Source organism: Hemitrygon akajei, chromosome 5 (genome assembly GCF_048418815.1).
Source record: "Hemitrygon akajei chromosome 5, sHemAka1.3, whole genome shotgun sequence".
In the NCBI taxonomy this organism is placed as follows: domain Eukaryota; kingdom Metazoa; phylum Chordata; class Chondrichthyes; order Myliobatiformes; family Dasyatidae; genus Hemitrygon; species Hemitrygon akajei.
Window position 1 is genome coordinate 74,984,953 of NC_133128.1, and position 19,125 is coordinate 75,004,077.

General features: G+C 40.7%; 2 protein-coding genes across 11 annotated transcripts in view; one reads left to right on the forward strand and one right to left on the reverse strand.

Annotated features, from left to right (window-relative positions):
• Positions 1 to 1,486: 1,486 nt before the first annotated feature.
• trappc2 (trafficking protein particle complex subunit 2) lies at positions 1,487 to 12,535 on the reverse strand. Its single transcript, XM_073045791.1, has 5 exons — positions 12,430 to 12,535; positions 9,795 to 9,905; positions 7,792 to 7,940; positions 4,265 to 4,346; positions 1,487 to 2,297 (listed from the first exon to the last, which is right to left on the reverse strand). Exons 2-5 carry the CDS (start codon positions 9,885 to 9,887, stop codon positions 2,199 to 2,201), a joined length of 423 nt encoding a protein of 140 aa, XP_072901892.1. The 5' UTR covers positions 9,888 to 9,905; positions 12,430 to 12,535; the 3' UTR covers positions 1,487 to 2,198.
• Positions 12,536 to 12,710: 175 nt separating this feature from the next.
• ofd1 (OFD1 centriole and centriolar satellite protein) overlaps positions 12,711 to 19,125 on the forward strand; it is a 113,023-nt gene continuing 106,608 nt past the window's right edge. For 5 of the 10 annotated variants that reach the window (XM_073045796.1, XM_073045802.1, XM_073045803.1 and 2 more), the window contains exons 1-3: positions 12,711 to 12,786; positions 14,704 to 14,810; positions 15,334 to 15,546. In XM_073045796.1, coding sequence (XP_072901897.1) covers positions 14,715 to 14,810; positions 15,334 to 15,546 — 309 coding nt within the window. In that variant the 5' untranslated portion in view covers positions 12,711 to 12,786; positions 14,704 to 14,714. Of the gene's footprint in view, positions 12,801 to 13,957; positions 14,811 to 15,333; positions 15,547 to 19,125 lie in introns of those variants that run through there. The other 5 variants (XM_073045798.1, XM_073045799.1, XM_073045800.1 and 2 more) reach the window with 5 other exon arrangements.

Below are 19,125 nucleotides of genomic sequence, written 5' to 3' on the forward strand. Positions count from 1 at the left end.
TTGTCCTGATAGATGGGTGCACCAAACCGTGTATGGAGTTGAAAACTCGCCGCCGCCAGGCTGCCGGGACGATGGGGCGAGGTTGGCTGGTAGCCACATCGCACAGGAGGGTCCTCTCACCTGGGCCTATGAAGAAGTCCTGCAGCTGCAAACCCACGACTGCAGTCCTGTAGCTGGGCATCTCGTCGTCTCCCTGCTGCGCCTCTGCCAGTGCTGCATAGTCCACCCCCAGGGACAGGGCCTGGATAGCTGGTCTGGAGAGTGCGTCCGCCACGATGTTGTCCTGTCCCAAGACATGCTGGATGTCCGTCGTGTACTCAGAAATGTAGGACAGATGTCGCTGCTGGTGAGCCGACCAGGGACCTGCAGGGCGGGCGACAACAGCGGGCTTCTGTGCCCCACCGCTGGTGGTAGAAACACCACTGTTCACTGGCCTCCTCACTCCTGCCTCTGTGTTGTGTGCACCCCCTTACACCCTGGTCTGGTCTGCTGTTGGACGCGTGGCTTGGTAATCTGACTGACAGACGCCACGCTCTCCCTCTTGGCTTTCCATAGCACATCTACCCGGGCCACCACCTTCTGGGGGTCACTGAAATCTGCGTCGGCCAGCAGCAGATGTATGTCCTCGGGCAGTTGCTCCAGGAACGCTTGCTCGAACATGAGGCAGGGCTTGTGTCTGTCAGCCAGGGCCAGCATCTCTTTCATTAATGCTGACGGCGGCCTATCTCCCAAACCGTTCAGGTGCAGCAGGTGGGCACCTTGCTCACGCCGTGAGAGGTGAAAGGTCCCAATGAGCAGTGCTTTGAACACTTCATGTTTGCCTTCTTCCGGGGGCGACTGTATGAAATCCGCAACCTGGGTGGCTGTCTCCTGGTCAAGGGAGCTCACCATGTAATAGTAACGCATGGAATCATTAGATTTCTGCCGAATCTGGAACTGGGCTTCTGCTTGGCTAAACCACATGCGTGCTCGCAGCGTCCAGAAAGTCGGCAGTTTAAGCAAAACTGCGTGAACAGATGAAGAGTTGGTCATCTTTGGTCCAAATCCTGTTTGGACCGTCGGGGTCACCGTTGTAGCGATGTACTACATACAGAGCTAGAAACAACGACACGCAGTCGTTAAGTCGTTTTGAGACTAGTTTATTCAAACTTCGCGGCGCTGGCTTTTAATCCCTAGCGCCCGCCCTCTCCAGGTGGAAATGACATCAGAGGTGCATTACCAAAGTCTCTCCCCGCGCACGGGCTATTTGTGAGCCGGTTCGCCTGCGCAGAAAGTGGGTCGCCACAAGGCCCACAGCCGAGGGGATGATTGGGAGCCCAAAATAAAGCTGGAATTGACTAAAATTGTCAGTGATTGAAATATTAATGACATAGATTTTTATAAACCAAATATATTAAAAAATAACTTCTGACGAGCTGGTAGGATCAATGATTTCAGATCAAGTATGTCAGCTTTGTATTAATTAAATTATTTTTTCCCAGAAGGCTAAATTTCACATTTATTATCATTTATGTTACATTTTATTTACAAAGTCAAATTTTATTTACATAATTCAAACCACACATTTTGCTAAATAGAAGTCTATCTGAAAGAGCCGCAATGCAGTTTTCTAACCTCAACTGTTAGCAAAGATTATCTATGGTAGTGCACAGGCACATAGTCTTTACTTGAAGACATTTAAACCCAGAAGGACAGTTCCAATAGCTCATCATTTGCCATCTTATATTATCTTCCAAATTAACTTTAGTTACACAGAATAATCTTGGAATCAGAGAAGATGGTTGGTTGGAACATGAGCATTTCTTTGTTTCAGTTGAGGCAGTAGCAGGACCAGTAAGGTGACTACAACTAGTATGACAATGTTAAACACGTAAAGTAAACATAAAACACAGTAGCAAATCTGAGAATAAGAAATTATTTTCCTTAGTTAATGTACATTCAGGTTTACAATTTTCCCCATTTCATGATGACTAAAATAGGTCCAATTACAATTACATTTGCTTTCAGTGGGCACATTTGCACTGTACACTTAGGATCTACACAAACTGATGTTATGTTTCATTTAAGTATTAGTGATTGGACAATCCAACATGAACATTATATACTAAAGTGACCACAAAACTGGTGAAATCACCAGCTGCTTTTACATTTTATATACATATTTAATATACAGAGTACCATTTAATAATTAGAAATGTTCAACTCAACAGATGCTTCTTTCCCAGGAACTGAACTTTTCTATCAAATGCTGTTGATCGAATGAGGGAGTTGGGTTCATAAAATGGATTCATAGCAAACTACAGAAGAAAAAAAATTACAGGTACTGTAAGTAACAGAAATCTAAAGTTATTGGATCAAAAGCTGCAGCCTGTTCATTAAAGAATTACAAAGAAATTCATTAATGAACCATTTAACTACAAAATCTAATTATCATACTAATTTGTTTGTGGGATGGCACATTTAAGTGACTCCCAAGACCTAACAATCCCTTTCTGTCAATTCTACAGCCATGATAGGCTATTTAAAAAAACCCATTTAGTGTTCAATATCAATATTCCATTAGGCATTCAAATTGATCTTATTACAAGTTCATTTAAAGCTCACTATCTATCCTTGAAAGTACAAACCCCATTTCCAGAAAAGTTGGGATATTTTCCAAAATGCAATAAAACCAAAAATCTGTGATATGTTAATTCAATTTTCAATAGTTTTACTGACCAACTTAATTGTATTTTGTAAATATACACAAATTTAGAATTTGATGGCTGCAACACACTCAACAAAATTTGGGACAGAGTTAAAATAAGATTGAAAAGTGCACAGAATATTCAAGTAACACTGGTTTGGAAGACTCCACATTAAGCAGGCAAATTGGTAGCAGGTGAGGTATCATGACTGGGTATAAAAGTAGCGTCCATCAAAGGCTCAGTCTTTGCAAGCAAGGATGGGTCGTGGCTCACCCCTTTGTGCCAAAATTCGTGAGAGAATTGTCAGTCAGTTCAAAAGGAACATTTCTCAACGTAAGATTGCAGAGAATTTAGGTCTTTCAACATCTACAGTACATAATGTTGTGAAAAGATTCAGAGAATTCAGAGACATCTCAGTGCGTAAAGGGCAAGGTCAGAAACCACTGTTGAACGCGCGTGATCTTCGAGCCCTCAGGCGGCACTGCCTAAGAAGCCGTCATGCTACTGTGACAATTATAGCCACCTGTGCTCGGGAGTACTTCGGAAAACCATTGTCACTTAACACAGTCCGTCGCTGCATCCAGAAATGCAACTTGAAACTGTATTAAGCAAGGAGGAAGCCATACATCAACTCTATGCAGAAACGCTGGCGAGTTCTCTGGGCCCGAGCTCATCTCAGATGGACCGCAAGACTGTGGAACCGTGTGCTGTGATCAGATGAGTCCACATTTCAGCTAGTTTTCGGAAAAAAAGGGCGTCGAGTTCTCCGTACCAAAGATGAAAACGACCATCCTGATTGGTATCAGCGAAAGGTGCAAAAGCCAGTATCTGTGATGGTATGGTGCATCAGTGCCCACGGCATGGGTGAGTTGCATGTATGTGAAGGTACCATTGACTCTGAGGCGTATATTAGGATTTTAGAGAGACATATGTTGCCATCAAGGCGACGTCTCTTCCCACAACGTCCATGCTTATTTCAGCGGGACAATGCCAGACCACATTCTGCACGGGCTACAACAGCGTGGCTTTGTAGACACAGAGTGCATGTGCTTGACTGGCCTGCTGCCAGTCCAGATCTATCTCCTATTGAAAATGTATGGTGCATCATGAAGAGGAGAATCAGACAATGGAGACCACGGACTATTGAGCAGCTGAAGTCTTATATCAAGCAAGAACAGACAAAATTTCCAATTGCGAATCTACTACAATTAGTATCCTCAGTTCCAAAACGATTAAAAAGTGTTATTAAAAGGAAAGGTGATGTAACACAATGGTAAACATGCCTCTGTTCCAACTTTTGTTGAGTGTGTTGCAGCCATCAAATTCTAAATTTGTGTATATATGCAAAATACAATTAAGTTGGTCAGTAAAACTATTGAAAATCTTTTCTTTGTACTTTTGTCAGTTAAATAAAGGTTCACGTGAATTAACGTATCACAGATTTTTGTTTTATTGCATTTTGGAAAATATCCCAACTTTTCTGGAAATGGGGTTTGTATAATCAAGATTACACAAGTTTCAATAGTAATCATATTTGTTGATATAGGAAAACAAACAGAATCATAAAATCTACTTACCTTAATGTACAGATCATAGACATCGTTAAAGAAATTTTTTATTCCATCTTCTTGCCGAACATCATGCAACATAATAAATCTCATATGTGAGGAGGAATTAAGGAAAATATCAAGCAAAAACTGAGGTGTAAATGCTCATATCACTTTTTTCAGCAAATAGATGCATTTCTGGTTCTTTAGGCCAAAAAGAAACAACTCCATACTGTGCAACACACACAAAATGCTGGAGAAATGCAGCAGGCCATGCAGCATCTATGGAAGAGTACAGTTGATGTTTCAGGCTGAGACCCTTCATCAGGACTGGAGGAAAAAATGAGAAGTCAGAGTAAAAGGTGGGGGAAGGGGAGGAAGAAACACAGTGATAGGTGAGATGTGATATTTAATTAGGGTAAATTGTTTATAGCAAATCAAGTTTCTCAAAGCAAGCTCTGTACAACTGGTTGTCATCTGAAGCAATCCTATTCCTCTTTGATGTAGACCTAACTGAAGGACCAGCAACATCGTTCCAAATAAAGATGGTTTCCAACTCTGAGGGGAACCTGTAGATGGTTCCTCTGACCTTGCTGCTCAGGTCTTTCTAACTAATAGACGACTTAGATTTAGGAGATGGCGTTGGAATAACCTGAATGAGTAACAGTAGTTTATTTTGTAGACATTACAAACTGTAGCGATAACGTGCTAGCCATGGAGAGAATGAATGTTTAGTGTGGTTGGTGGATGCCAATCATGTAGGCTGCACTACCCTGGATGATACTGAGCTTCAAGAACTATTGGTCTTGCAGTCATCTGGGAAAAGTATCCCATTACACTTTTGAGTTGTGGCTTTGTAAATGATATTCAGAGACTAGTCACTCACAGACCTGCTTACAGCTGAGTAAAGGTAACTACTGAGACATGGCAGAGAAGCTGGCCAAAGTTTACTGGAAGGAGATACTAGCAGGAATGTCGGTAGAACAGGAATGGCTGGAGAACACAGGAGTAATTCAGAAAAAAATCCAGAATCTGTTCATCCCAAAGAAGCATTCTAAAGGGAGGACAAGACAACTGTGCCTGACAAGGGAAGTCAAATACAGCATAAAGATAAAAGAGAGCTTACAATATAGCAAACATTAGTGGGAAGTTGGAGAACTGGGAAGCTTTTAAAAAAAAACTCAACAGAAGGCAACTAAAAAACCAATAAAGAGAGAAAAGATTAAATATGAAGATAAGCTATCCAATAATATAAAAGAGGATACCAAAAGATGTTTTAGATATGTAAAGAGTAAGAAAGGCTAGAGTGGAAAAATGACACTACAGAGGTAATAAAGGGGAACAAAGAAATGGTGGATGGACTGTATAAGTATTTTGCATCAGTCTTCACTGTGGAGCCACCAGCAGTATGCCAGAAATTTGAGTGTGTCAGCAGGCAGAAGTGAGTGTAGTTGCAATTACTAGAAGATACTTGGGAATTTGAAAAGCTTGAAGTAGATAAGTCACTTGGACCACATGAACTATACCCCAGGGTTCTGAAAGAGGTAGCCGAAGAGACTGTCGAAGCATTAGTAGTAGTCTTTCAAGAACCACTAGACTCTGGAATGGTTCTGGAGGACTGCAAATGTCACTCCACTCTTTAAGGAGGGAAGGAAGAAAAACAAGAAAAGTATAGGCCAATTAGCCTGACTTCAGTGGTTGGCAGGATGTTAAAAGTTCATTATTAAAGATGAAGTTTTGAAGTACTTGGAGGCACATGATAAAATAAGCCAAAGTCTGCATGGTTTCCTTTAGGGGAAATCTTGCCTGACAAATCTGTTGGAATCCTTTGAGGAAATAAGAGGCAGAATAGACAAAGGAGAGTCAGCGGATGTTGTTTACTTGGATTTTCAGAAGAACTCTGACCAAGTGCTGCACATGAGACTGCTAAGTAAGGGCTCATGGTATTACAGGAAAGATACTAGCTTTGACAGATTAGCTAACTGGCATAAGGCAAAGTGTGGGAATAAAGAGGCCTTCTCTGGTTGGTTGCCAATCACCAGTGGTGTTCTGCAGGAACTAATGTCGAATCTGTTAGTTTTCATATTATATATTAAAGATCAGGATGACAGATATGATTGCTTTGTGTCCAAGTTTGTATATGATTCAAAGATAGGTGGAGAGTCGAGTAGTGCTGAGGAAGCAGAGGGTCTGCAAAAGGATCTGGACAAATTAGGAGAATGTGCAGATCAAATAGAGTGCAGGGAAGTATATAGTTCTGCACATTGGTACAAGGAATAAAGGGGTAGTCGATTTATTAAAAAAACAAGGAGCACAAACAGAAATTGTATTGTATGGAGGGACTTGGCATTCTCAGTGCAGGATTTCCTCAGGTTAACTTGCAGGTTGAGCTGATAGAAGGTAAATGCAATGTCACCATTCATTTCAAGAGGAGTAGAGTATAAAAGGAAGGATGTAATGTTAATGCTTTTTTAGGCATTTGTCAGACTACAATTGGAGTACTGTGAATATTTTGAGCCCTATATCTAAGGGATATGCTAGCATTGGAGAGGGTCCAGAGAAGGTTTATAAGAATGATTTCAGGAATTAAAAGGTTATTGTATGAGGAGAGTTTGGTGGTGCTGGGCCTGTATTTGCTGGATGGATCTTAGCAAATTAAAGGGGGGATCTCACTGAAACGTACTGAATATTGAACTGCCTAGATTTTGTGGATATTGAGAGGACATTTCCAACAGGAGGAGATTCTAGGACCAGAGAGTAGAGCCTCAGAATAGAAGGGTATCCCATTAGAACAGAGTTGAGGAAGGATTTCTTAACCAGAGATGGTGAATCTGTGGAATTTTTTGCCACAGATAGCCAAGGAAGCCAAGTCATTGGGTATATTTAAATCGGAGGTTTATAGGTTCTTGATTAGTAAGGGTGTCAAAGGTTAAAAGGAGAAGGCAGAATGGAGTTGAAAGGGAACTTAAATCAGTCATGATCAAATGGTGAGTAGACTTGATGGGCTGAATTGCCCAATTCTGTTCCTATGTCATATGATCTTATGTTGATTGTAAGGGGTTGGGGGTGGGGTGGAGAGAAATGGGCTTGTTCTGGTAATGCCTTTGAATGGCAATAGCTACAATTTCTTCTGCTGTGGATGGTCATTCCCAGAAAGTCCTGTTACATGCTTTACAGTGTAACAATACACATTCTTTTGTTTCCCTCTTGTGGTTATTTGTGAATATCAATAGGCAACACACCAAGTGATCATCTAGGGGACATGTATTGGGTGATTAGGAAAATATTAGTTGCTGGAGCAGCAAATAAGGTAGACTGTCCCAAACAGAATAATGAGGAAAACTGTTTTTAACTACTTCATAATTGGGAAAACCGTCACCCAATTCTAATTAATGTGAAGGAGAGCAAGTAAAAACAACAATGGATTACTCTTTCATACGCAACTCTATGAATACAAATCATTAATAGTTCAATTACATTTGTACAAGACGGTGTAAAAATGCTTAGCAAAGCAAAGAAGAAACTGCAACCTGGAAAAGGTTCCCTCGTAAAAAAGGATATGTCCAGCTGTAACAAACGCAGAGACAAACCATTCATTGAACTTATCAACAGTCTTCAGATACATATTGTTGGACAACCACATGTTTTCATCCACCAGGTCAAGGGCAGCATGTGCTATAAACTGGTTAAGGTGTCGATGATCATCCTGTTTTGGAGAAAAAAATATTTTCATGCACAACAACCAAGAAACCACATGAAACTTAACAGACTCACCTTCTATAATTATCACCTTGAAAATTAAGATTTAAGATTTAGCATAGTTAAAATAGTTTAAAAACAGTTAAATAAAGAATATGACAAAATAGAACAAAATGTCTTAAACAGCAGGAAGGCAAATTTAACTGGATAGAAGTGATTGAGCCAAACAGTATCCAAACGTGGCATTCAAGGACATGCAAGTAGTTCAGGGTATACATATTCCCATGGATCAGAAAGCACATTTAGGATAGGATTTAAGCAAAAAAAAAAAGCAGAAATCCAAGGATACAGAAAACTTAAGAATGAAAGTAAAAGTAGAAAAGCAAAGGCAAGGTATGACAAACTGTGACAAGTTGCAATTTAGTTACAAAGAAAGCAAGATGGAGACTTAGGGAAGAGCAGTGTTTATAACTTGAGTGTGGAAGTTGATAATATGGGCAAAGTTTTTAATGACTATTTGTACAGTGGGATGATACTAACATGATAGTTCAGCAAAATTGTTACACGTATTAGATGTGTTAACCATAATGCAAGTCATTTTAAAATGTTTAGCATTTTTCAAAGTAGTAAGTCACAAATCAAAATGAGACATATCCCAGGCTATTAAGCAAATAAAAAGATGAAATCACATGGCCTCTGATTGTCACTTTCTGAACCTTCAAACAACAGGGCATTGTTTAAAAATTAACTATTCTTCATTTTTCACATTGAATTGTCCAGAAATGCACTCATGCAAGGCTTCAACTCCAAACATTTGACAGTTCCTTCCCCCTGCCCTCCACTCATGCTACTTGACCAGCTGCATTCTCCCAGCAGACTGTTGTGCCATATTTCAGCATCTCCAGTCCCTTGCAGCTAAAACTGAGTAGTACAGACCAATATGTTTGAGGTCAGTGTTGGGCAAATTACTGGAATCTTGTGAGAGACCGTATGAACCTGCATTTAGAAAGGCACAAATTAATCAAGGACAATTAGCATGGATTTGAGAAGTTCTGCCTGCAATTGAAAACAAGAGATGTTAATAGTGCAAGGGTTCTAACAGATCCGTTATAGAAGACTCATCAAAAAAGTAGGCCGTCCCTAGGGAGAGTGGCAAACTGGATTCAAAATTGAATCAATAGCATGAAAGCAAGGGGATACAGTTGGTGGGTGATTTTGCAAGTAGAATTGGAAGGCCTTTTCCAGTAGGTTGCTACAAGGCTCTATAATCAGTCACTTCCAATTGTAATACATCTTAATGGCTTATACTCCAATGTAGAGGGCATGTAAGAGTTACACAGGCACATGGGATGCCTTCTCTCATTTGTTGTTCTCATAGAAAACTAGCTAAGGATATGATAAAATAGTAGGAGTGGATCAATTATAAACCTCATGCTACTTGACAGGAAGCACCGCAGGAGTAGAGAGATGTCGTTGAAGGAAAATTCAGTAGAGCTTGTAGGCATAATAGAAATCTCCATCTGCATTGTCCTCCAAGTTATTCTGTGGCATGTCAATCCATGTCTTAATAGAATTAGAAAGAGTTGTTAATTAATTTTGGAACCTACAGATACATGGACAGTATAGAAAACGACTGGTAAGTCACAAAACAGCAGCTTGTTTAGTAGTGTAGTGCTTTCCCACATGATGAGTTGACAGGCCAGGATTTCTGATCTGTAGTGCATTCCTTCAACAAGAAGCAATCCATTACTCAAAATTAATCTCAAAAGTTGAAGAAAAACTGAAATTTAAAACTGTCATTTGTGCAATTGGGACATGTCATTGTGCTGTACGCACATGTGGGTAAATATTATTTACTTACTTTGGGTTCCATTTTGCCTGCTGGAAGAAATTCCATTTCAAAGACAGGATTATCATGGTGACCAACTATAACAAAATAAAAGCTTCCAGCCATTTTTTTTTCTGGTCTAACCTATAAAATAAACACAATATCCACTTTAATTGGTTTATTATTGTCATATACCGAAGGATAGTGAACAATTCTGTTTTGCGTGCCATCCACATTGATCATTTCACATCATTGTTATTTGTTGTTTGTAATCCATATAATTGGACTGGATGATAATGTGGTTAACTGGATCGGCAAATTTGTGGATGACACCAAGATTGGGCGGGGAAGGGGGCTGCAGTGTTCAGCAAGGAAGGCCATCATGGTTTGCAGAGGGGCCTGTATCAGTGGGAAAAATGGGCTGAATAAATGGCATATGGAATTTACTGCAGTCAAGTGCGAGGTTTTGCAGTTCAGTGGATTCAACCTCGGTCTGCCTTACACAGTGAACGGTAGGGCACTGAGGAGCGAGGTAGAACAAAGGGATCTGGGAATAGAGGTAAATAATTTGTTGAAAGCGGTGTCACAGGTGGACAGGGTTCCAAAGAGAACTTTTGGCACATTGGCCTTCACAAATCAATGTACTGAGTACAGAAGATGGGATGTTATGTTCATGTTGTATAGGATGTTGGTGAAACCTAATTTAGAGTATTGTGTGCAGTTTTGGTCACCTATCTACAATAAGAATGTAAACAAGTATGAAAGAAAGTGCAGAGAAAATTTACAAGGACGTGGCTGGGTCTGGAGCATCAAAGTTATAAGGAAAGATTGAATGTGTTAGGACTGAATTCTTTAGAACATAGTAGAGAGGATATTTGATAGAACAGGGGTCACCAACCTTTTTTGCACCGCGGACTGGCCGACGGGGGGGGGCGGGGGTTGTTAGACATGACTGGAATACGATACTCAAAGGAGGTTCCTTATGTCCAGTCTATTCCGCAATTTAGTTTACATCACTATCAGCACTTGCTTCTGTCCCGCTTGCTCATGTTTTTTCCGTTCAAAAAACTCAGCCGATTTGTCTTTAAGTGCAGGGTGCTTGGACTCAAGGTACCGAAGCAGTTTTAAGGGCTTCATTGCCTTGTCAGACAGCTTGCAGCCCGAACTCCAGTTTCCTGCCCACCCGCCGCCAGATGCCTTGGCCAGCTGCAGGTGGTCATGGGTGGGGTGACAGGACAAGGTAAGGGCCAGAGGTCCCCGTGCCAGGGCTGCGGTGGTCACAGACCGGAGAGAGTGACTGATTGAGCGAGGCATGTGACAGGACGCATGTAGGATTTATCTGCCGACAAAAGTTTGGCTGGAGGGATGACTTTCAGCAGATCGCAGCAAGGTAGCTGCTCTGCTACTTACAAAACCCTGAGCCCGAATTAGGTCGCCTGCAGATATTTTAGCACCGGGTTCCTCACGAACATTCGGTGTGCTAAACAGGTTCAGAGGCAGCACCTGTCTGTCCACACTCCAGGCCAGTAGCAACAGCATTTCTTGCTGGCTGGTTACTCGAGGCCAACCAGTGATCCCTGGAGCAAGGGTAACACTGAATTTAGGCGACTGATGACCTCGTGTGCATTCAAGTTAACAGCGAGCATGACAGGGAATGAGGAAAGGTGCAGCTGACTCATATCATTTCATATCGCCAAATCATATTGTTTCCTCGTGGCCTGGTACCAGATGTTTTGCGGCCCGGTGGTCGGGGACCACTGTGATAGAGGTATACAAAATTATGACAGGTATAGATAGTGTAAATGCAAGCTGGCTTTTTTCACTGAGATTGGGTGGGACTACAACCAGTGGTCATGGCTTGAGTGAAAGGCAAGAAGTTTAAGAACATGAGGGGAAACTTCTTCACTCAGAAGGTCGTGAGAGTGTGGAATGAACTGCCAGTACAAGTGGTCCATGCTTAATTTCAATACTTAAGAGAAGTTTGGATAGGTACATGGATAATAGGGCTATGGATGGTTATGCCCCCACTGCAGGTCAATTGGGAGTAGGCAGCTTAAATGGTTTCAGCATGGCCTAGATGGGCCAAAGGGCCTGTTTCTGTACTGTACTGCTCTATGAATCTATCAGTAGTACAAGGGAAGAATAATGACAGAATATAGAATGCGGTGTTACGGTTATGGCGAAAGGGCAGTGCAGGCAGTCAACAAAGTCAATGATAAGGTAGTTGTGAGGTCAAGAAAATCAAAAAGTAATTTTATTATTACTTTTTACTTGTTATTACTTTTCTACATTTTGGTACAGATGCTGCGTTTGCGAACGGTGCTTCTAAATAAACCCACTAAACGTTTTTTAATTATCCTCTGAAAACGGTTTACTAACCACCCCAATTTTCACAAGAACGGCATTTTTAGTAAAAATGTGTGTAAAAGCTTATAATATTACCCTCTCCCCAATAGGACTGATTCATGGGGTGGGGGGGTGAAAGTCAGCAACTTTTATCAGGGCGCTGTCAACATTGCTCGGGAGAACAACGCCACAACTACAGTAGGGGAAGAAGACAGTCTCTCAATTATCAGCCTCTTGACTCTGGGAACCAGCAGTCACAGTCAACAAGCAAACATGACTATGCGGCGCTCCTGATGCCGGACCCCGACTGCATTGCACTTACCGTTCCGGGCTCCAGTCAGTTATCCCAGGCCCAGAGCAGCGGAAACACCGTCACCGTCGGCTCTGCAGCCAATCACCGTCTCCCTCGGCTCTGCAGCCAATCACCGTCTCCCTCGGCACTGCAGCCAATCACCGTCACCGTCGGCTCTGCAGCCAATCACCGTCTCCGTCGGCTCTGCAGCCAATCACTGTCTCCGTCAGCTCTGCAGCCAATCACCGTCTCCGTCGGCACTGCAGCCAATCACTGACAGGCTTTTGTAACCAATCCAGTTGACGCTTGCGAAAGAATCGGGCGGTACCGGTGCTTGTTTCTTGCCGCCCGTGTGCCGCTGTTGTCAGAGTGACGGTTGGGGTAGCGGTGCGTTCTGGTTTGTGTGTGTTGGTTTTGCCTTCTGCAGGGGAGGCCTTTAACTCTGGGTGCGCATAATCCGAAGGAAAGCAGAGCAAAAGAAACAGTTTGCAAGGGGGGAAAGGGAGCTGAAGGGCTGAATTGACCAGCTCTCCTTGATTGGGTAAACATTAGCATAGGCACGGCGGGCCGAGAAACACCTTTGCCGGGGGTTTGAACCCAAGGATTACACTCAGGAGGCTGTTTTTGGTTGCTTTTTAAGAAGTCGAGGAAATTTTACGAGGGCGATGGTCTGAAAAGCAATTAAAAGGATGGAATTGTCATATCTCGTGTAACGATGACTTCCATGAGTATATAATTCTGCACAGAGTTCAAAAGGCTGAACTTGGGATAGGGTAACCTGGCACTGGTTCTCCACAGAAGTTCTAAAATTAATGATTGTGCATTATAAATCATACTCAATTATGTGATGTATATCATCACGATGTGTGATTTTATTCGTGTTGTGACAGTGCAGAGACAAATAGATTTTGCCGATGCTGGAAATCTTGAGCAGCTTAGCAGGTCGGGCAGCATCTAGGAGGGAAATAAAACAGGCGAATTTCCCGAGACCCAACGTTGACTGTTAGTTACCCCCCAAATATGCTGCGTGAACTGCCGAGTTCCTCCATTGTTTTGTCTGTATTGCTAATGACAATGCATCTATAACCTATGACCACTTTCTGCGTTCAGGGGCAGGGATGCGTGGTAGAGCAGAGTTTGCAGAGTAAAGTGTACAGACAAGTGTGGCTGTCAGATTAAAAAGTATCTACAACTTGCATAGATTTAAAGACAGATCAAGTGTTTTGAAATTGGTGTGGTCCAATTGCACCGCATTGAAATTCTTGCAAGTGTGAGATTTTCTTTTTGGCTCTGGATTTGTCAGATTGATAGGATGTTCGAAGATGCAATAATACTTGGCAATTAGGTAAAGAACAGTGAAGAATAAAGAGGAGGAAACGGGAATTATTGGTAATGAAAGCTTAAAGCTGTTCTCGAGATTGTGTGGTATATACAGGTTTTGCAGAAGTCTGCGTGATAATTGCACAGGACCTATGCAAAAAAAATTATGATCCTGGCAAATGGTAAAATTAGTCAAATCCATAGTTTCTTCTTGTTATTGATGCATTTTTCTAAAACGGTGTATTTACTAATCCTATAACTTTGCACAACTTTATCTTTGTAAAGTAAGTGTAAACTTACAGAATATACTTAATAGAGGACTCGAGTATAAAAGCAAGTCTGTATTGTTGAGGCTTTATAAGACACACGTGAGGCCCCATTTGGAGTATTTTGAGCAGTTTTGGTCCTCTTGTCTAAGAAAAGATGTACTGGCATTGGAAAGGGTCCATAGGAGGGTCACAGGAATGAAAGAGTTAACACGTGAGTTTGATGGCTCTGGACCTATCCTTGCTGGAGTTTAGAAGAATGAACTGGGTTCTCACTGAAAGCTATCAAATATTGAAAGGCCTAGATAGAGTGTATGTGGAAAAGATGTTTCGTATATTGGGGGAGTCAAGGGCCAGAGGGCACAGCTTCAGAATAGAAGGACATCTGTTAAGAACAAAGATGAGGAGGAATTGCCTTAAACAGAAGGTGGTGAATCTGTGGAATTCATTGCCATAGACCGCTAAGGAGGCCAAATTATTGGGTATATTTGAAGTGGAGGTTGATAGTTTCTGAATTAGTCTGGGTGTAAAGGGGAGGATCCTGGCAGGAGAATTTGGTTGAGAGGGATAATAAACTGGCCATTATTAAATGGCCTAATTTTGTTCCTAAGTTTTATGGTCTTATGGCTATTTCAGACATTCTAACCATTATTCTTGATCTTGATGTTTACATTTTGTAATATAAAATAATTATATAATTTGGCTTAATGTGCTGCAGTTTATAAATAAATGGCTTCTGGAACTAGTCAAGCTATTACTTCAGAAGAGCTTCGGAGAAGACTTTATCAGACATTCAAAAATCGGGGTGTATTAGATTCTCTAAAGGTACTTATAAACAGAAATGATAGTATGCAGAAAGATTCAGGAATTGTGTACTAAGAGATAAATAATTCCCTAATTTATGACTAGATTGTTTGTATAATCTTATGTATTGAGTAGGAAATGCTGTGCTTGCATTGGAAGCAAAAATATTTTCCTTATTGTTTTTTGTAATTCTTGTAGATCACTTAAAAAATCAAAATATGTGTGTTGCAACATTTGATTGTAAATGGATGTTAAATAGCAACTCATGCTTGCATGCTACTTCTAAATTTTATTATTACAAAACTTAGAGAGTTCTAAATTTTATCTTTGAAGTTTTATTCTATTGTTAATTTTGTTTTTGAAGATATTGATAATTGTGCTATATAGTTCTGTACAAACTAAGTTCCCCAGAATGCTAATTTTCACATTATGCTACCTTAACTTGGCATGAAATAACTATATCTTGGTTGAAATTAGTTCACTCATTAGGGGTGAACAAGTTTCTGCAAAATATCATTTCACTTATAAATTTTCTCTTGACTAGTCTCAGCTTCGAAATCAGCTTGTTCATGAATTGACACGTCCTGATTTAAATGGACATTTCCTTTCCTGTGGTCGTCGCCAGCATCCTTCTACAGATGAACCTTCTCTATTGATTTTGGCTGCAAATAGCATTGTAGCAGATCACTTGAGCAGGGCAGGATATGAGTACTCACTGTCAGTCTTCTATCCAGAATGTGGCTTAGAAAAGGAGAAGGTAATATCCTATCATATTATTGCTTTAATCGCGGTAGCATGAAGCAAATAGCTGAACTGATTATTGGTATAGTTTGAAATCAATATGTAGCCATTAAACTATTAATGTTTTGTTGCAAAATAACTACTCCGACAAAACGTGTTGCTGTCAAATTTTACAGATGCTTTATAACAATTTTAATTTGACATTTGGCAACGTTCTTGAGTAAATGCAATGTTCAAGGTAGGAGCATATGGTCTATTAACAATAACTTGTGTTAATAAGTATATACAGTAAACTTTTGTTTGGAAATGTGCAGCTCAGGTTGTTGATAGTTGGGTTGAGTTCTTCGATCTTGGCCAATTTATTTGCCAGTGCTTTGTCACCATATGAGGAGACATTATCAGTACGCTGTTTATCGTGGTGTCTTCCAAATGCTTGGCCTTTATATAAATGTCAATCAGTTGATTGCTAAGTATATAAACACAAGAAGTTTGCCAAAACCCAATCAGTGATGAGACTTCCTGTACATCACAATTTAATTTCCGTAATGACGATCAATCATCTGATTGATAAGATTATGAAGGCCAAGCATTCGGAGCACAAATCACAATTAACAGCGCAATTGATGATAACTGCTTGTATGGTGAAGAGATGTTTGCAAGTAAATTGCCAAGATCAGTGAGCAACTCAGCCCAACTGAGCTTATCTCTCACTAGGAAGCCACTGTAGCAGCCTACAGATCCAGCAGCCTTTAACTTGATAATGTTACAGTGTGCTGTTTTTCCTTCAAATGAGCAATTACAGCGATTTCAGATTTGGCCTTAATTGGAGTATATTTTCTGTGTGTGATTTTGACCAGTGCTGCAGGCAGTGATCAGGAAGAGAAACTCCAAATGATTTTCCTTGTCTCTTATACTGGAGTAGTTGGGTCAGTTTTTGTGCCTTCCTATTGCTGTGGCTTGAGCTACGTTGCCTCAGTATAATCCTATAATTCAGCCTATCAGATTTTGCTGACCTCAACTTCTCTAGTGCATTCATCTGCTTAGGCGGATATCAGAGACCAGAGGCTTTTGATGCCAGTCCATAATATGTGTAATATACAGTGCCTATAAAAAGTATTTCCTCCCCTCCCCCCCAGAAGTTTTCATGTTTTTGTTTTACAACATTCAATCACTGTGGATATAATTTGGCTTTTTTTACACTGATTCAACAGAAAAGACTCTTTTGTGTCAAAGTGGAAACAAATTTCTATACAAATTTGTCTAAATTTATTAAATTATTAAACACAACATAAGTGATTGCATGCTTACTCACCCCCTTCAAGTTAGTATTTAGCAGATCTACCTTTGACAGCAATTATAGCCTTGAGTCTGTGTGGATAGGTCTCTATCAACTTTGCACATCTGGACACTGCTATTTTTTCCCATTCTTCTTTACAAAGCTGCTCAAGCTCTGTCAGATTGCATGGGGATCATGAGTGAACAGTCCTTTTCAAGTCTAGCCACAAATTCTCAATGGGATTGAGGTCTGGACTCTTACTTGGCTGCTCCAGGACATTAATTTTGTTGTTTTTAAACTATGCCTGTGTAGCTTTGGCTTTATGCTTGAGGTCGTTGTCTTGCTGGAAAACAAATCTTCTCTGAAGTTGCAGTTCTCTTGCAGAAATACAGGGATTTCCCTGAATTTTGCTGCATTTATTTTACCTTCTACCGTCACAAGCCTTCCAGATCCTACTGCAGTGAAGCATTCTCAATGCATGATGCAGCTATCACCATACTTTACTGTAGGAATGGTGCATTTTTGATGATGTGCGGTGTTTGGCTTACACCAAACATAGCGTTTAGTCTGATGGCCAAAAAACTTAATTTTGGTTTCATCAGACCATAGAACCTGCTCCCAACTGACTTCAGAGTCTCCCACATGCCTTATGGAAAACTCTAGCCAAGATGTCATGTGAGCTTTTTTCAACGGTGGTTTTCTCTTTGCCACTCTCCCACAAAATTGCAACTGGTGAAGCACCAGAGCAACAGTTGTCTGTCCTGAAGCTTATAACTCCTCCAGAGTTGTCATAGTTCTCTTGGTGGCCTCCCTCACTAGTCCCCTTCTTGCACGGTCACTCAGTTTCTGAGGACAGCCTGCTCTAGGCAGATTTACAGCTGTGCCACATTCTTGCCATTTCTTGGCAATTGACTTAACTGTACTCCAAGGGTTATTCAGTGACGTCAAAATTTTCTTGTATCTATCTCCTGACTTGTGCTTTTCAGTAACATTTTCAGAGTTGCTTGGAATGTTCTTTTGTCTTCATGGTGTAGTTTTCACCAGTATACTGACTCACCAGCAGTTGGACCTTCCCGATTCAAGTATATTTTTACTACAATCATTCAAAACACCTTGACTGCACACAGGTTTATATACTGTATAGCTTGGACACCTTAACTCAATATGTGACTTGTAAAACCAATTGGCTGCACCAGTGATGATTTGGTGTGACATATTAAAGGGTGTGAATACTTATGCAATCAATTATTTTGTGTTTTATGTTTATAATTAATTTAGATCACTTTGTAGAGATCTGTTTTCACTTCGACATGAAAGAGTCTTTTTCTGTTGATCAGTGTAAAAAAAAAAGCCAAATTAATCCACTGTGATTCAATGTTGTAAAGCAATAAAACATGAAAACTTACAAGGGGGTGAATATCTTTTTACAGGCACTGTATCTTGCCTGTGCTTTTCTATGCAACAGCATTAGTTTGAAAATTTGAGGGATAGGGACTGTTAATGAACAGTTACCAAGTAGGTTGTTAAGATTATTAATTGGACACCAGGATAAAACAAAGGATGTGCCTCTATGTTGAATAATTGATTAATCCATTTAAATTTGGGGCAAGTCAGCAAGTTATTTAGTGATTATAGAATAATAACATACTCTTGTTATGGATGGTGAAAGGTATTCTGTATTATTGTGCAATATGTAATATAGCACAATATATCTTGCAGCTATCGCAGGCAGTAGTCTTTTTGGATAAGACTCTTATTAGCTTTGCACAACATGATGGAGCAAGATTTGCCCATTCCTCCTTGTTAAGTTGCTCAAGCTGTGCCAGATTAGTTGGAGAGTGACGGTGGACAGCAGTCTTGAGGTCTTGCTCGGGGTGTTCAGTTGGGTTAAGGTCAAGATTCTGACTGCTTTGGGTCATTGTCCTGCTGAAAGATGAACTTCTTCCCCATTTTAAGCTTTCTGGCAAAAGCCAGCAGGTTTTTATCCAGGGTCTCTCTGTATTTAGCAGGATTCATCTTCCCATCAATCTTGACCAGATTTCTGACCCCAGCAGTGGAAAAGCATCCCTGTAGCATACACTATACTTTACAGTAGGGGTGGTATTACCTTGCTGATATGATATTACCATGCTGCTTAATGTTGAAGCCGACAAGTTCCACTTTACTCTCATCCGACTGTAAGACCTTCCACATCTTTACTGTATCTTTTAAGCGATGCTTTGCAAAGTCTATATAGGCAAGGATATGCTTTTTTAGCCAAAGCTTCTTCCTTGTCACTCTTCCATAAGTACCCATTTTGTGCAAGGTCTTAGAGAATGT